Here is a 15000-nt window from a genome sequence, read left to right as displayed (position 1 = left end):
TTACAGCAAATGACCACACATCACTCTTAGTCGTGAACTTGCCCTGTTTTAGGAAAAATAAACAACATTTTATGAACAGAATATTTACTTACAAACGAGTAATGTTGAAAACACAATAATTTCCTTCGAGTTCCCAAGATTAACCCTTTAGTATTCAAACTGGCCATATCAATCTCAAATGTTCTGCCTGTTTTATGTTTAGATCAGACAGATCTGGCCTTTCACACCTACCAATACAATGTCATTTTAAAAATAAACAATCATGTCATTGAAATCTCGAAGCTACAAGATAATGTATGAGGAGTTCAAAATGATTAAATAACTATTACATTTGCTAGAGTAATCTGAATGTTAAAGAGTTAAACAGTAATATTTAAATTTAGGATTATTCAAAAATTATTCTAACTATTATTAATTAACTACGCAAGTATCTGTTGATGAATGATTGTATTTGCTTATTTGACTTAACTGTTGTTCGCCATGTCTCAGTCCCATACAATAACACCGCTTTTATGTTAATGTTAAAAATTCTTATTTTGTTCTTTATTGAAATTACACTTGTGAAAAGCGGTCCTTGCCTTACTTATTCTCGTCTTAATATCTTCGTCGGTGCTGCCTGAGAATGTTATCTTACTACCTAAATACGAACACATAAGCAATATGGAGCTATGGCAAAGAATGAATCAAGTTTTGATTAGGGAGCAAATATTTAAGAAAAAGTGAAAGTGAATTGGTAGCACAATTAGAAAGGACACACCGGATGGATATAGAAAGATGGGTAGGCCTAAGAACTCATGGCGTAGATCAACACAAAAGGAACTAGAGAAAGGGGGACATTCATGGCAGAGTATAAGTACAAAAGCGAAAAATTATGCGACATGGAATTCAATTATAAGTGGCCTATATCCCGTGTTGGAGGGTTAAAGGCAAGGAAGAAGAATTATTAATTAACTAGCTGCTGGAATTCTGTCAATGAACAAACTGCATTGCAACACATTAACAATACTAATTTTTCCACATATCAAATTTGTGTAATGGCTGTGAAACCTTTTCCAACACAGCTGTTAAATGTTTCATTGTTAATGAACTACAAACAAATGGAGTGTGGCTATGTGTAAGAAGTTTGCTTTCCAATCACATGGTTCCGGATTCAGTCCAATTTTGTGGCACCTTGGGCAAGTGTTTTCTATTGGGCCATCCCATAAATAAGGTGTTTTTTTTATACTTCTTCTACAATGCTCTTCCATCTAGCTGGTAGACTTGCAAGGCCCCTCTTCCAAAATTCACTTGTCCGTGACAAAAAATACTCCTTCAGTACTGTTCTGACCTAGTCTACAGAATTCATATTTTTTCCATCCACATGATTTTGAAGAATGCAGAATAAATAATAATCAGATGGGGCAATGTCTGGTCGGTGGGGCATTGCTTCCCATTCAAACTGCTCCAGCCTTTGTAATGTCATCTTTTTGCTGTGTGTGGCTGAGCATTATCCTGATGGAAGAACACCTTTCATCTTGAAACCAAAGATGTTTGCTTTTCTTCTAGCACTGACTTGAATGACTGGTTGAATGACCAAATCCAAGCTTCTCTGCTAGTTCCTCAAAAGTTACGATAGGTTTGCAGGACATCCTTGTTGAGCTCTACAGATCTTCCAAGACAAGGCTCGTCTTCTATGCTGTAGTTTCTGGCTTGGAATTTCTGGAACCACTGTTGACATTGGCTTACGCTTATAGTCTGATCCCCATATACTCCATTAATATTCCTCACACTTTCCATTGTATTGTTGCCTTTATTGAACTCATAAAGCAAAATACGCTGAATATGCTTTGTCACTTTCATTACAGCTTTGTAAAAATAACTGTTAAAATTGAACTGCACTCTTCAAAACTTGCACTAAGAATAAGGACAAGGTAAAATTACTACCTGCTTTTATAGCAAGTTGATGCAGGTAGTTTATCCCATCCCCCTCCGATTTTTAGTTCGTGCAATTGAAAAAACTGCATTATTTATGGGATGACCCAATACTATAACCTCAAGCTGACCAAAGCATTGTGAATGGATTTGGTAGATGGAAACTGAAAGAAGTCCATCATATATATATATATATATATATACCAGTACCAGTTGACTGGCATTTGTGCCGGTAGCACGTAAAAGCACCCACTACACTCTCCGAGTGGTTGGCGTTAGGAAGGGCATTCAACCGTAGAAACTGCCAAATCAGATTGGAGCCTCGTGTAGCCATCTGGCTTACCAGTCCTCAGTCAAATCGTTCAACCCATGCTAGCATGGAAAGCAGACGTTAAATGATAAATGATGATATCTATGCGTGTGTGTCTTTGTGTTTGTCCCCACCATCACTGCTTGACAACTGGTGTTGGTATGTTTACATTCCTGTAACTTAGCGATTTGGCAAAAGAGACTGATAGAATAAGTACTAGGCTTAAAAAATAAGTCTTGGGGTTGAGTTGTTTGAACTAAAATCCTTCAAGGTGGTGCTCCAGCTTGGCCACAGTCAAATGACTGAAACAAGTAAAAGAATAAAAGAATATTTAGTTAACATGTAAAAGACGAAGGTTCTTAAGCAACATACCAAGAGAATGCTTTCCCAGGCCATCCATCGGATGGGTAAGACAGCTCTTCCCTCTATCCTGTAATAATCTGCACTATAAAGACTCCTGCTCATGCCAAAGTCAGAGATCTTGATGCAGTAGTTGTGGCCCACAAGGCAATTCCTTGTGGCCAGATCACGATGGACCATATTCAGGGACTCGAGGTATTTCATTCCTGATGCAATCTGTGACGCCATGAAGATTAAACAACCATAGCTGAAAAGGGAAATGGAAAATTTAAAACATTGAAAATGATATGAAGAATGAAATACGAAACAAAGTATTTGGAAATTCAATTGAAATACTTGATGACAAGTTTGAACAACTGAAAGAAATAATATAAGTTAATGTTAAATTATAAATGTAAAAAAATTAATGAATAATCATTTTAGCTATATGAAATTGCATCAGTCTAGTTATTGATTTTAACCCAAGCCAAAATGGAAAATGGATGTTAAATGATTATGATGATGTTGAGGTAAGTGATTTCTATTTTGTGTTAACCTGTGAGATCCTAGTTTCTAAATTTATCATCTCATTTGTATTCAATGTTTCCGATCATCTATCAGATTAAAGTCAGTCTTTTTAGCTGCTGAAATTCAGCTTTCACTTCACTATTGCACAACATTTCCACCCACTTTCAATCACTAAATGTTTTTTTTGAATATTTTCTGGGTATTTTCTTTAACTTTAGAAACATTGAATGTATGTCATATGTGAAAACAATTTGTTTACTGTTCATTGTATTTATTTAATTCGATATTTGTTACTCTTCTTCTACATTGGAAAGATTCAGGAAGAGTACTAGAAAAACTTCTGTTGTCTACAGTGCCAAATATTAAAAGAAAAAAAAAGAAAAAAGGGAGACAACTCAATGATCTCCCCTTGCTATATTGAATAATCAAACTATGTTACGGACATCATTCAAGATTTCAATAGGACCACTGGAAATTTTTGTTGGGATAGACAAAGCTTAGAAGAAAGAAGTCTTTTCAGGACCAAGAGCTGTATTTTAAGCAGGTATCAACACATCACAAGGACTAACAGCACCAACAAGAGCAGGAGTTTTTACCTTGTTATTCGTCAATCTATCCCTGATATCAGCCAAAGTGAACACAAAACCAACATTGTTCTTAATGTGTGACAGTAACCTTTCAAGGGCTGCATTGTGCTCCAAATGACCTCTTATGGCCTTCCTCATCATTGTGATTTTTACCCATGAGGACAACTGCATGGCCCCTGAGTGACATTCTGAAGGTCTGCATCTGCCTGGAGCCAACATTGTCTGCCTTGACGATGAAGCATTTGGGATATTCATTAAGCAATTGAATGATCTTGATGAAATAGTTGGCTTTCCAGGTTGATTTATCTTCCTTGACCATCTCTTAGTTGCCATACTGTTTTAACGGGCAGCATATTATACATTCTCAGATTTATCTTTAAATTGCTGTGGTGTAGTCCCTGAGTTGAAAGAAAGACTGTCTATATCCTTTTTAAGCTCTCCCCGAGTAAGAATAACAGGGTAAGATTAATAGAGTCAACGATCTGTTTGAATGCTTGAAGTTTCATGGAAACTGAGATGAAGCTCCAGAGGAAAGCAATGTGTGAGAAAAAGTATAAAGCACAGCCTGGTAAATGAGACGTAGATATGACAGAAGGGAATACATCATGAAGGTTCAGTTAGAGCTGATACATTCTTTAAAAAAATATATAACATAAAGAAACATTGTTTCATATATATATATACATATGTGCACACACACATAACATTCAGTCTGCTAAAATGAATTCATAAGCACACACATAACATCTAAATATACATCTTTTTTCCTCTGATGATATTGTGCTCATGTCACATTAATGTAAATTTAATGTTTATTGAGTATTAATATATCTGAAATGGCTGTAAGTGAAGATGACCAACTTGCTGTTAATAATAAACAATTATTATCTTCCTAATCTCCATTTCCTTTTCTGCTTTTAAATGAATATAAACTATATCTTTTTATGTATATATACCTATTATTTTAAGGAAATTTATTCCCCCAAAATACTAGGTATTGAACCAGTATTTCCTTGGATGAACCATCCCTTCATGAGGTTTACACACCATCTAATTAAATTATATATATATATATATATATATATATATATATATATATAGGCAGGTAGTTAGGGTAAATCCCAGCTGTTTTCTCTTGAAGTGCATCTGCTTATTTCATTATTACAATCCAATATCTGATCTCATATGCTGATGCATATTAGTTCAAATACATAATAAAATTCAGAATTATGGAAATATTATTTTGCAGAGTTATTGTAAAATAACAGGAAAGTGAAAATTTTTTGCTTCACTTTCCTGTTTTGTTTTATTTTATGTTTAAAAATAATACTAATATAATTATTAACATTTATATGTAAAATAAAATACACATGCGTTTGTAAAATGTTATTAGAAAATCTGATTTTAGTATTTACCTCATTGTCTTAGCATTGGTTGCAGCAGCCACAGGACTTTCAGGGACATGTTCCAAGATAAATTGATTGAGGTCTCCGTATTTCATATATTCGACAATCATACATAATGGTTCTTCTTGTGTGCAGACTCCAAGTACACGAACTATGTTTGGGTCTTTAAGCTGTGACATAATCTTGATCTCTTTGTGAAAATCAGCTCTGAATTAAAACAAATATTGTATTAGGAACTAACAGCAAATATATATATATATATATATATATATATATATATTAGTTTATGTATATATTAATATTATATCAGTTATTAAAACTTTCGATAATTTAAATACGTTAATAGTTACCAGAGGTTAATAGTTACCAGAGGTAGCAAAATTACACTCCCTGAAGAGAAATAAATGAGGAACCCCAACAAGTACTATCATTTATTTCGAAACATGTGTAGGAATTAAAGGAACTTTTATTGACATGCGTTTTGCTCCATTTATTATTATCCATATATATATATATAATTTATTTGGTGAGGTGATACGTTTTTGCAGAAGTACCTCCATGTTATTAAGGAATGTTTCTGGATACATCTTACACAATTTACAAATATCAGATTTAAATAAGTGTTTCAACTAGATTTCCTTCATACTACTCATATTTTGATATATAACACAGTGATTCCAATCATTAAATTGTCTTGCAACTCCAGCTGATGTGCTTATTCAAGCTAACAATTGTATTTATGTCTTTAAAAATGTTCACATAATAATGAAGGACAGAGAAAACGAAAAGTTCAGAGTGAGTCAAATTTAATTAATTACCTGGCTCTGTCATCAGCACTGGGACGTAGCATTTTTACAGCAACTAACATTGACCGCGGTGTTGTCCTTGTCACCACAAATTCTTCTCCCAAGAAGTCGGTTATTCGGGCAGCTTCACACAAATGAACCTAGACAAGAAAATAATTATTGTTAAACATGTTACGAAATATATAACTTTGGGAATTAGCATTTTTGTAATAAGATTAATGCTACACTACCAATGTAAGAAACAAGCTAAAAATTATAATTATTAAAGTACATTACATTAAAAACAAAACAAAACAAAACTGACATTTTCTCAAGAAAAATACAGGATATTTTATCAGGGGAATTAACACGAGAAAAAATGTATGAGTTATCTCCCTTACAATTTCTTTTTTTTATTAAATTTATATAAAACGAGAAATTCTGTCAATGATATAGCGAGTTGGTGTCAGTATTAGTGGACCTGCAGCCGTCAAGGGTTTCAGTCGAATATATCGACCTCAGTATTTGCTACTTCTTTTATCCATGTGGTATTTATCGAGTGGTTAAGTTCTTTTACACGACTATTATTTTAGCAAGTTTTGTATCTAACTCAATTGCAAGCAGGGGCACGCACACACAAGCATATTAATTCGTTTATGTCATTAATGTTTTGCTTGTTTCAGCCACTGCGGCAATGCTTTGACCATTTTAAAGACTGTTGTCTTTTAAAGCTTGATACTTATTTATTTAATTTTTTTAGCTGAACTGCTAATTACAGGAACTTTAACAATCAATGTGCAGAGAAAGATGAAGATTTGCACAACCACATACAAACACAGGAATTCACTTGTTTTTTCGGTGTCTTTCACCTGTTTCCTATGCTAGCATAGGTTGAACAAATACAACAAGGTATTGTTTTACAGCTAGGTGTCCTTCCTGTTAAATCTAAACTGTTTCTCAATTTTTTTATTTTACTGGTTTTTGAAAGCGCAAAATCTAGACAACCATTTTATATGACAATATCATAAAGTTCAATGATTTCATGTAAATATTAACCCAGTCACACACTCACATACATGCATGACAGGCTTCAACTGTTCTCATCATCCTAAATCCACCCACAAGACATTGGTTGACCCTAGATTACAGTAGAAGACTTCCAGTGTCCTGTGTAGTACGATAGAATGCAAGATCACATGGTAGCAGGACAAAACCCAAATATATACAGCTATAAGAGGCTTCAGCACAGTTTCCATCAACCAAATTCATTCACAAAGCATTGGCTAGCTCAGTGCTTTAGCAAAAGACACTCGCCCAAGACGGTGTGCAATGAGAATAAACCTGAAACCTTGTGGTTGCAAAGAAAAACTTCTTAACCATATAGCCATGCCAATGCCCTACGCATGCACACACAATCTACAAAACAAATTAAAATGATAGTTTAGAGACAAAATTTAAGCTTAAGGAAGAATGTACAGCCACAACCGAAAAACTTAGATATAAATCTATCAACAACCAACACCAAATACTGAATATACAATTTGCCAAGATCCTAAATTAGTCTGTCCTAGTTTCTCTGCAAGCAACTCAATCAGTAAAATACCTTTTATTAGAAGAACATGTTGAAAGTTGCTGAAAGTGTATATGAAGATGCAGTACTAACAACTAATAAGATGCTTGTGCCAGGACAATATTAATGCAAGAATAAGGATAAATTACCAAACATGTGACCATGCATCAGGTTACTTTGGAAAATGAAATATCAAGTCCAACAGACAACTAATATTCAAACAATGCCTGAAATATGATCTAGCCATGACAAAACTTCTTCCAGCTTCCTGAACAAACAAGTTTTACAACTATTGCCAGCCACAGTTAAAACAATAGCACCTGTTGGAATATGTGCTTACTCAGAGGGGCAACATTACAGATGCAAGCTGTACATCTGTCATGAGGGAGGCTGAGTACTGCTTCACTAATCATGTGTTGATACATAGTGTATGCAATTTGTCTGTGAGATTGAAGTTCAAGGAATTTAGCAAAACTGCACTGAAACGAGTAGAAAACAAAAAATCCGAAGTGCATTGTACACTTACAGCAAATATGACCAGCAAGATAAAAAAGGCTACCAACATTACACCAGCCATGCGTAAGATAATCCACAAAACAGCTACTGTCTAAATTGGGTTTCCCAAATCTGAACACACTGACTATTGTTTGAAAAACACAAGTACCATCAATCTATTCTAGATAGATGAGGTACAGAGCAAGGTATCAGCTGACTCAAAGACATGGAAGCTTTGCTATAAAATCAACTGCAGCTGTTTTAAGATTAATAATGGAACTAAGAGGCAAGTAAAATTCAAGAACTTGATGATTTTCAGTGTGGTGGTCTTCAGCACCAGTCTAAGATAGATACACAGTCTCTCTGGCTGGAATACAGGGGTATATGTAGGTCAAGCCTGTGTCTTCTCAATTTGAGGTCAGGGGGTTTTGTCCATACTATTTTTTATGATTTTTATAAAAAATGGGGTTAGTTCAGTGCTAGGACGTCCACTACAAATATTTTCATCAGTACAAGTATTTCTTAGCTCACTGAGCAACCAGCATGATCCCATTTCCTACTATTCAGCTACTGTAGGAAATATAATTGGTTTTCCATCTTCACAACCCAAACAGATGGCAGAATTCTTTATTGCAGCAGTCAGAGTATCATGTACATCACTGACAATGAAATGCAGCCACTTCCCCGCTTCATTACATGGAAGGTGTAGAGTAAGTGAAAGCAATTACAAATCTCTAGTTGCCTGTGCAGCTGCAGTTACTGCAATGCTTAAGAGGTGGAGTCTCGGTCATTTTTAGAAATGAAGCATGAATAATAATCAAGAAATGGTCTTACTAGAGTGAGCTACATATATATTTACACATATACATATTAATATATATGTTCATTACAAAAAAAAAATATATATCTACCAAACAAATTGAGTTCTATATTAGATAATGGCTGTAGTGTGGAAAATCTATGATTATACATATTTTAGGATATTTACATTATGGTAAATATATATTTTCACAATTTCCAACTACCAAATTCTGTGCACAAATATTGGTTAACATTAAGTCTTTCATTGCTACTCAAGCAGTGGAATCTCACTCAGAACCATGTAGTTATGATACAAACTTCTTAACCAAAAGGTTATGTGAAGAAATATCTTTTTCTTATTGTGAAGGAATAAAATTCAATTTATTGTTAAGTCTATGTTAAACTGTTATTTGAAGGGGATGATATTCCACTTATTGTTTTATGGACAGGATTCAAATGGAAATAATCACATACTCCTCTGCAAAATAATGTATTCCAGCAATTAAAATTAATTAAAGGCAACATATTGCAGATCTAAAAATTATTCACACACACACATGTACCATCAGAGTATATTTTTTCTATTCAGAATGCATTTTCTAAATGTAGCTCGCTGTGCCAGCATCATACAGTGAATGTTATATTTATTCTCCTCTTGCCAGCTCTAATTTTTTTTTTTTTAATTCAGGAAGAATTTGTTAGTGAAATTAAATAAGTTCAACTGAGGATCAGAAAGCAGACTGCAGAATATGTTACCCAGGAGATTAAGTCTGTACTATGGTGTGCTTGACAATTTTAAAGATATCTTTGTTCAAGTTAACCAATAAATTTTTTATTTAAGACAATAAATAAATAAATGAAAGAAAAGTAATTTTTGATAGGGCTTATATAAGGTCATGTTTCTTTGCATTTCTGTTACATCAGTACATAGTTTTTATATATCATGAACATTATATTCTAAGTAATCACATTATAAATATTATATTCCATTTTCTCCATGTTGTGTGTTAAAATAGAGTTAACATTCATTTCTAGCAAGCACATTCCTCAAAATGTGATTACACCTAATAGAGAAAAAACATTCAATATCTTATTACTACAGCCTTCATTGCCATTTTCCCGGCATTTCCTTTATCTATGCATTCAACTTAGTTTAATGAGAATTTAAAGTTGTTTAACCATTTATATTCATTATTTACTTTCTATATTCTTTTCAAAATAAAAGCAGGTGCAAAATTAGCAAAGCATCACACACTTACACACATAAATACAGTTAAAATTTTCAGACCATTTATAAAATCATTGCATCTATTGTTTCAATGGTGATGGTATTTTTGTAAAACTTTTCTATTTCCACACATAATTGCATGTATAAATTGCATGAATTACAGTTTCACTGCAGAGATTCTGATCCACTATTGTCTTTTTTAGTATCGAAACATTATACCGTTTCCTGAGTTAGAATTATGAAGTAGCTGAAAGTAAGAGACATATGCTGAAGTGCTTTTATTGATCAATACAAAGGCTTCAGCCATTATAGTTTTAGCATATTACCAATTATGGCTAGAACACTCGACTGCAGAGAATTATACAAACACCTGAGTAAGACACACAATTTCTCATCCTTAAATAACAACACTTTTCCAGACATATTCTGTATTTTTAAACTATTATGTTCAAGGAGAAAAGCATTGCACATGGCAAAAAAGATGGTAGAATTAATGAGAAACTAAATAAAAATGAAAATCAAAAAGAAAATTAGCATATTGTTGAAACACTTGATAAATGAAAAAGTTCCTGGGTTTACATTCAGTAGTTTCCAAGAGTCTAGTGAGAAAAACAAACTATGGATTGCAAAATCCAGAGAAATACTTGTAATTGGTGCTTTGAGAACAGATAGTGATTGCTAATGAAGTCTGGGAAGAGAGTCTGGGAGCATAGTGATAATCTAATGAAGCTTTTAAGAAACACACAACTCTATGAAGCCAAGAATCATATTTTCATTCTTCCCTTCTGTAGCATCAACTATAAGAATTCTTATAAAGTTTTCACAAAAAACTAACTCCAAAGATCATATCAGCATCATAAGAAACTCTTAGGTCTAGATTTCATCTTGTCCTCCTCAGTTTGACAAAAGATCTTTTTCATAGTTCAACAAAAACTTTTGCCTATAGATGTTCAAAGGTGACAAAGCATTGCTGAAATCAAATCATATAAAGAAAAATTATTCAAATTTATAACATACACACATCTTACCTCTCCAAATTGTCCTTCACCAAGAACTTCAATGAATTTAAGGTTATCTCTAGGAAATTCTGCCACAGAGTAGTCAATACTAAGAAGTAGGTCAGCATTGGGTACTGCATAAATATTGTTGCCACTAACCCCCTGTAGACTGGGAATGTTAGGCACGTGTACATTGACTATATCTGCAGCAGCATAAAGTGCTTCATAGTTGGGAGGTTTGTCAAGTGTGTTACCCATGATGGGTGTGCCCTTGGGAGGTCGTGGAGGTCGTGGTGGTAGGGACACTGTCAAAGATGACTTGGTCACGTCAGGTACAGCATAATCACGGGAATCTGGAATGTGGTGAAATAGAAAACTCAAAGCGTATTGTTTTAAAAACAGATATTAAACAAATGAATTTAACCATCTTAAAGACAAAAATAATACCATATGGATGGCTAAATCTCTGATATTTCAGTCACTTGTGATTTTTATTTTTCCTGATTCAAAACATTAACATTTTTAATTTTATTTAAAATTACCTGAAAATTTTATTCAAAAATTTATTCAAATTAGTCAATTAAAGGAAATCTTAGGTATTGATACGAACAAGTAGTAGTATCTTTAGTTTTGGAATATTTTCTTTCAAGTATCAAAAGCAGCAATAGGACCAAGATATTGACAGGGCTAATTGTAGCAGAGGTAGACATGTAGTCAGTTAAATCAAACCAACTACATTATTTTATTAACTCTAAACACTTGAAAGGTGAATTGTCACAGGCATTTTAATTCAAGTCAGCAAAAGAAATTAAGTATTATGCGACATTTTACTTCACTATTCTACTATCTTGGGTCTTCATCCCTCTACATTGTCATATTATAGTCTGAACCAAAATTGTTAAAGGACTCCTCCTCATAGTATACAATTATTTTGGGTTTTTGCATGCAAGGAACTATTTTGAAAAAAAAAAGAAAAAATTCTATGATGCATTCTTTAGTCAAGTGGGCAATGAAAAAGCTATATATGGCTGAATGATTTGTAAAAATTGTTCAGGCCATGTAAATAAGTGAACGTTTCAATAAGGCCATGGGGAAGGAGGATATGTTGTAGAGGCAGATATGCACCAAGGACTGATACCAGTCTTGATTTCTTTGATAGTTTAGGTTCACAGAAGTACAAGAAGAGATATCTAGTTTCTTTATCCTGATATTAAGACTGATTCAATCCAGATTTTTTGAAATGATTAAAAACTTTAGAGTTGTTTCTGATTGATACAACAAAGGGCTAAAAAGTGAATATCATAAAAACTAGCTTACTAATTTAAAGGGGATAATTATCATCTGAGAAACAGACTTGCTTAATATATGCAGTAAAGAAGTAGACAAGACCTCAGTGTTGTGTAGTCAACGAAAATAAGGTGAACAAAAGGGGTAATGGATCCATGGCAGATTGACAAGGAACCAGAATCACAGATGCATCGCATGCACTGAAGCTGCTAACTTCATGAGCAACCTCTGCTTAACCTATAGAAAATGAATAAGATCATCTACAGACCCACTATTTTGAGATTAGAAAGCAGAAGGTGCTAGTCTCTAAGAATTGTTTACTTTTCTTTATCTATTGAAATTCAAGTATTTTGTTTCCAGAATTTAAAATAATGTTATCTGTTTTTGTGTTTTAATTGCATTATGTAAAATTGTTTCTGTCTTCAGTAGGTTTTAATTCAAAAATTAAAATCTGTGGTGTTTGTTTAAATATAGCTAATTATTGCTGCTTCTGTTGGTGATTATAGATTTCTCTCCCAAAACAAAAAGGCAGAAGATCTGCAGGATTTGGAGAAAGGCTTCTGAATATGGTCCATAGGCCAAACTTTATACACTTCTGATGATATTTAACTGCAAACAAGTTGTAGAAGTGACTGAGTATCAAAGAGATTTGAAAATATACATTTAAAAACTGATTGTAATAGTATGAACATCTAATTAAAACAATGCATGCTAGGGAAAAGTGCTATAAGTTAGTTTTAGAGAGTATTTGTGGAAGATAAAGACTTAAGAAGATTAGGCCTAATAGATGAGATAGTGCAGGTTTAAAATATGTATAATGTTACTGCGTCCCATCCTATTTGTTTCACTGTAAAAGAAATGATTTCATCAAATCAATAATTTTATTTTTTAATTATGGAAAAATATCAAACAAAGGACTAATAATTTTAATTCTTGAAACTGATTTAATAGGTAATTAATTTTAATTAAAAAAATATTAAAGTAAGGAACTAATATTGTGATAACTGCAATTTTTGCAGGTCCTTATAACTATTAATAAGCAGACGAATCTGTGGAATAAAATCTTTTGTTAAACTAGGAATTCTAAGGCGGTGGGTAGATTCTTTTTCTCCCAACATTTTGCATGTTAGAATCAAAAATATGGAAGTCATTCACTAATACACTACAATCCTAGCTCACGGCTTCTGCTGTTATAATCTAGCAAGTTGCATATCCAGATGATCTGATTCTCCTAATTCTGTTACTACTATTATTTCAATAAACATTTTTCATCATATTTCTTGCCTATAACTGCAATTCCATCCCTACCCACATAGTCTTAAATATGATGTTCAAACTGAATGTCAACTATATTGATCAACCTACTCTGGGAAGGCTTGAAAATACTGTGGACACTGCTCTTCTCACTAAATTATAACCTCCCACGCACCATTATTCTCTTTTCTTCCTCTTATCTACATTTACTCCTCCCCATTATTATTTTAACACCTTCACTTGTGATCAGTGTCTCCTTTTTCAAAAGATGAATATCTTCAATTTGTGAAGATTACCCACCCAGAAGAGCTACTATTCCAGATTAAAACTAATATATCAGGATAGTTTAAAAAATTAAAAAAAAATCTTCCAGTAGAACTTGTATAAAATATTGATCTATCTGAAGACAGTGTAGTAAAACTGATGTTAAAGAGAGCTGTTTGTCACCATTACCTTGTCATGACAATCACATGCAGAATATGCTATATTTTCTCAGTAAGAAGTAGGTAGGTAAGTGTAAGTTAGTAGACAATGTCTATAATTTGTTGAAATAAAAGTCAAAGGCACCATAGAGTTTCAGATCAACCTTTCAAAGTAATAAGATTAATAGTAAACTGATTGTAATGTGAAAATGTGACTTGCTACTAATAGACATTATTATTGAAGCATTGAACTGTAAAACAATCATTAAAAAAACAAATCCTTCACAAAATCTTTAAGCAACATAAATTTGATTTGAATATTACTTGTAGTTTACTTAAAATTAAACCCCACAACCTATTTTTTGTTTTCACTTTACATTCATTTCACTTATGGAAAGCCATTAAAAAAATTTTTGTAGCTAAAACAGAATACAGAAAATAAAAACAACCCCCAAATAAAACAAAGCGTATTCATGATAAAGTTTATTTACATACTAAATAATCAATTATTAACTAATTAGAAGCAATGTTTGGAAAAAGATAAGAAATAAAAAGTAAAATGTAGAAAATACCTAAATTATTGATAGTAGTATCTAAAGGGTTGACACAAATAGGCCAGTTTATTGTCTTTGATATATAATTCATGAATCTTAGAATTTACACATCAAATTGCTAATGAGCCAAAATGTTTAGTGCCAAAAACATTGTTCAGCTCATGCATAAAAAACATACATACATATATGCACACACACACACACACACTGAAGAGTGTGTACGTAACTATTTTTTAGCACTAAAATATTATGAAAAAAAAAAAGTTATAGTCATTTGGAAACTGTAAAGAACTTATTTTGTTTTCAGTTTTTCCTCCAGTAAAAAGAAAGTAAAGAAATTATTTTTGATTCTATTTCAAGCAATAAACTCTTCAGATTTTCTTCAGTTGGCTTTTGTAGAACTTTATCCAAAGAAAAATATTGAATAAGGATAAGGAGAGAGTATTTAAAAGGAAAACTTTGTATTTGCCTTAATTTCTGTAAAAGCTATCAGACAATTTTAATATTGTATACTTAATATATATA

At 32.8% G+C, this 15000-nt stretch overlaps 2 protein-coding genes across 3 annotated transcripts in view; both read right to left on the bottom strand.

The window, feature by feature from the left end:
* Positions 1–15000, bottom strand: part of LOC106871068 (discoidin domain-containing receptor 2) — a 180817-nt gene that overhangs the window by 1414 nt on the left and 164403 nt on the right. For both annotated transcript variants that reach the window (XM_052972844.1, XM_052972854.1), the window contains exons 9-13: positions 10989–11311; positions 5900–6027; positions 5091–5288; positions 2594–2828; positions 1–43 (exon numbers count right to left, since the gene is read on the bottom strand). The exon at positions 1–43 is cut by the window's left edge and continues 1414 nt beyond it. In XM_052972844.1, coding sequence (XP_052828804.1) covers positions 1–43; positions 2594–2828; positions 5091–5288; positions 5900–6027; positions 10989–11311 — 927 coding nt within the window. The remainder of the gene's footprint in view (positions 44–2593; positions 2829–5090; positions 5289–5899; positions 6028–10988; positions 11312–15000) is intronic.
* Positions 2851–4711, bottom strand: LOC106871069 (60S acidic ribosomal protein P0). Its single transcript, XM_014917340.2, is given in 2 exon segments — positions 2851–3819; positions 3821–4711. Coding segments are annotated over 2 exon segments (480 nt in total). The 5' UTR covers positions 3995–4711; the 3' UTR covers positions 2851–3513.

This window comes from Octopus bimaculoides, chromosome 1, assembly GCF_001194135.2.
Source record: "Octopus bimaculoides isolate UCB-OBI-ISO-001 chromosome 1, ASM119413v2, whole genome shotgun sequence".
In the NCBI taxonomy this organism is placed as follows: domain Eukaryota; kingdom Metazoa; phylum Mollusca; class Cephalopoda; order Octopoda; family Octopodidae; genus Octopus; species Octopus bimaculoides.
This window is presented reverse-complemented; position numbering and strand designations above follow the sequence as displayed.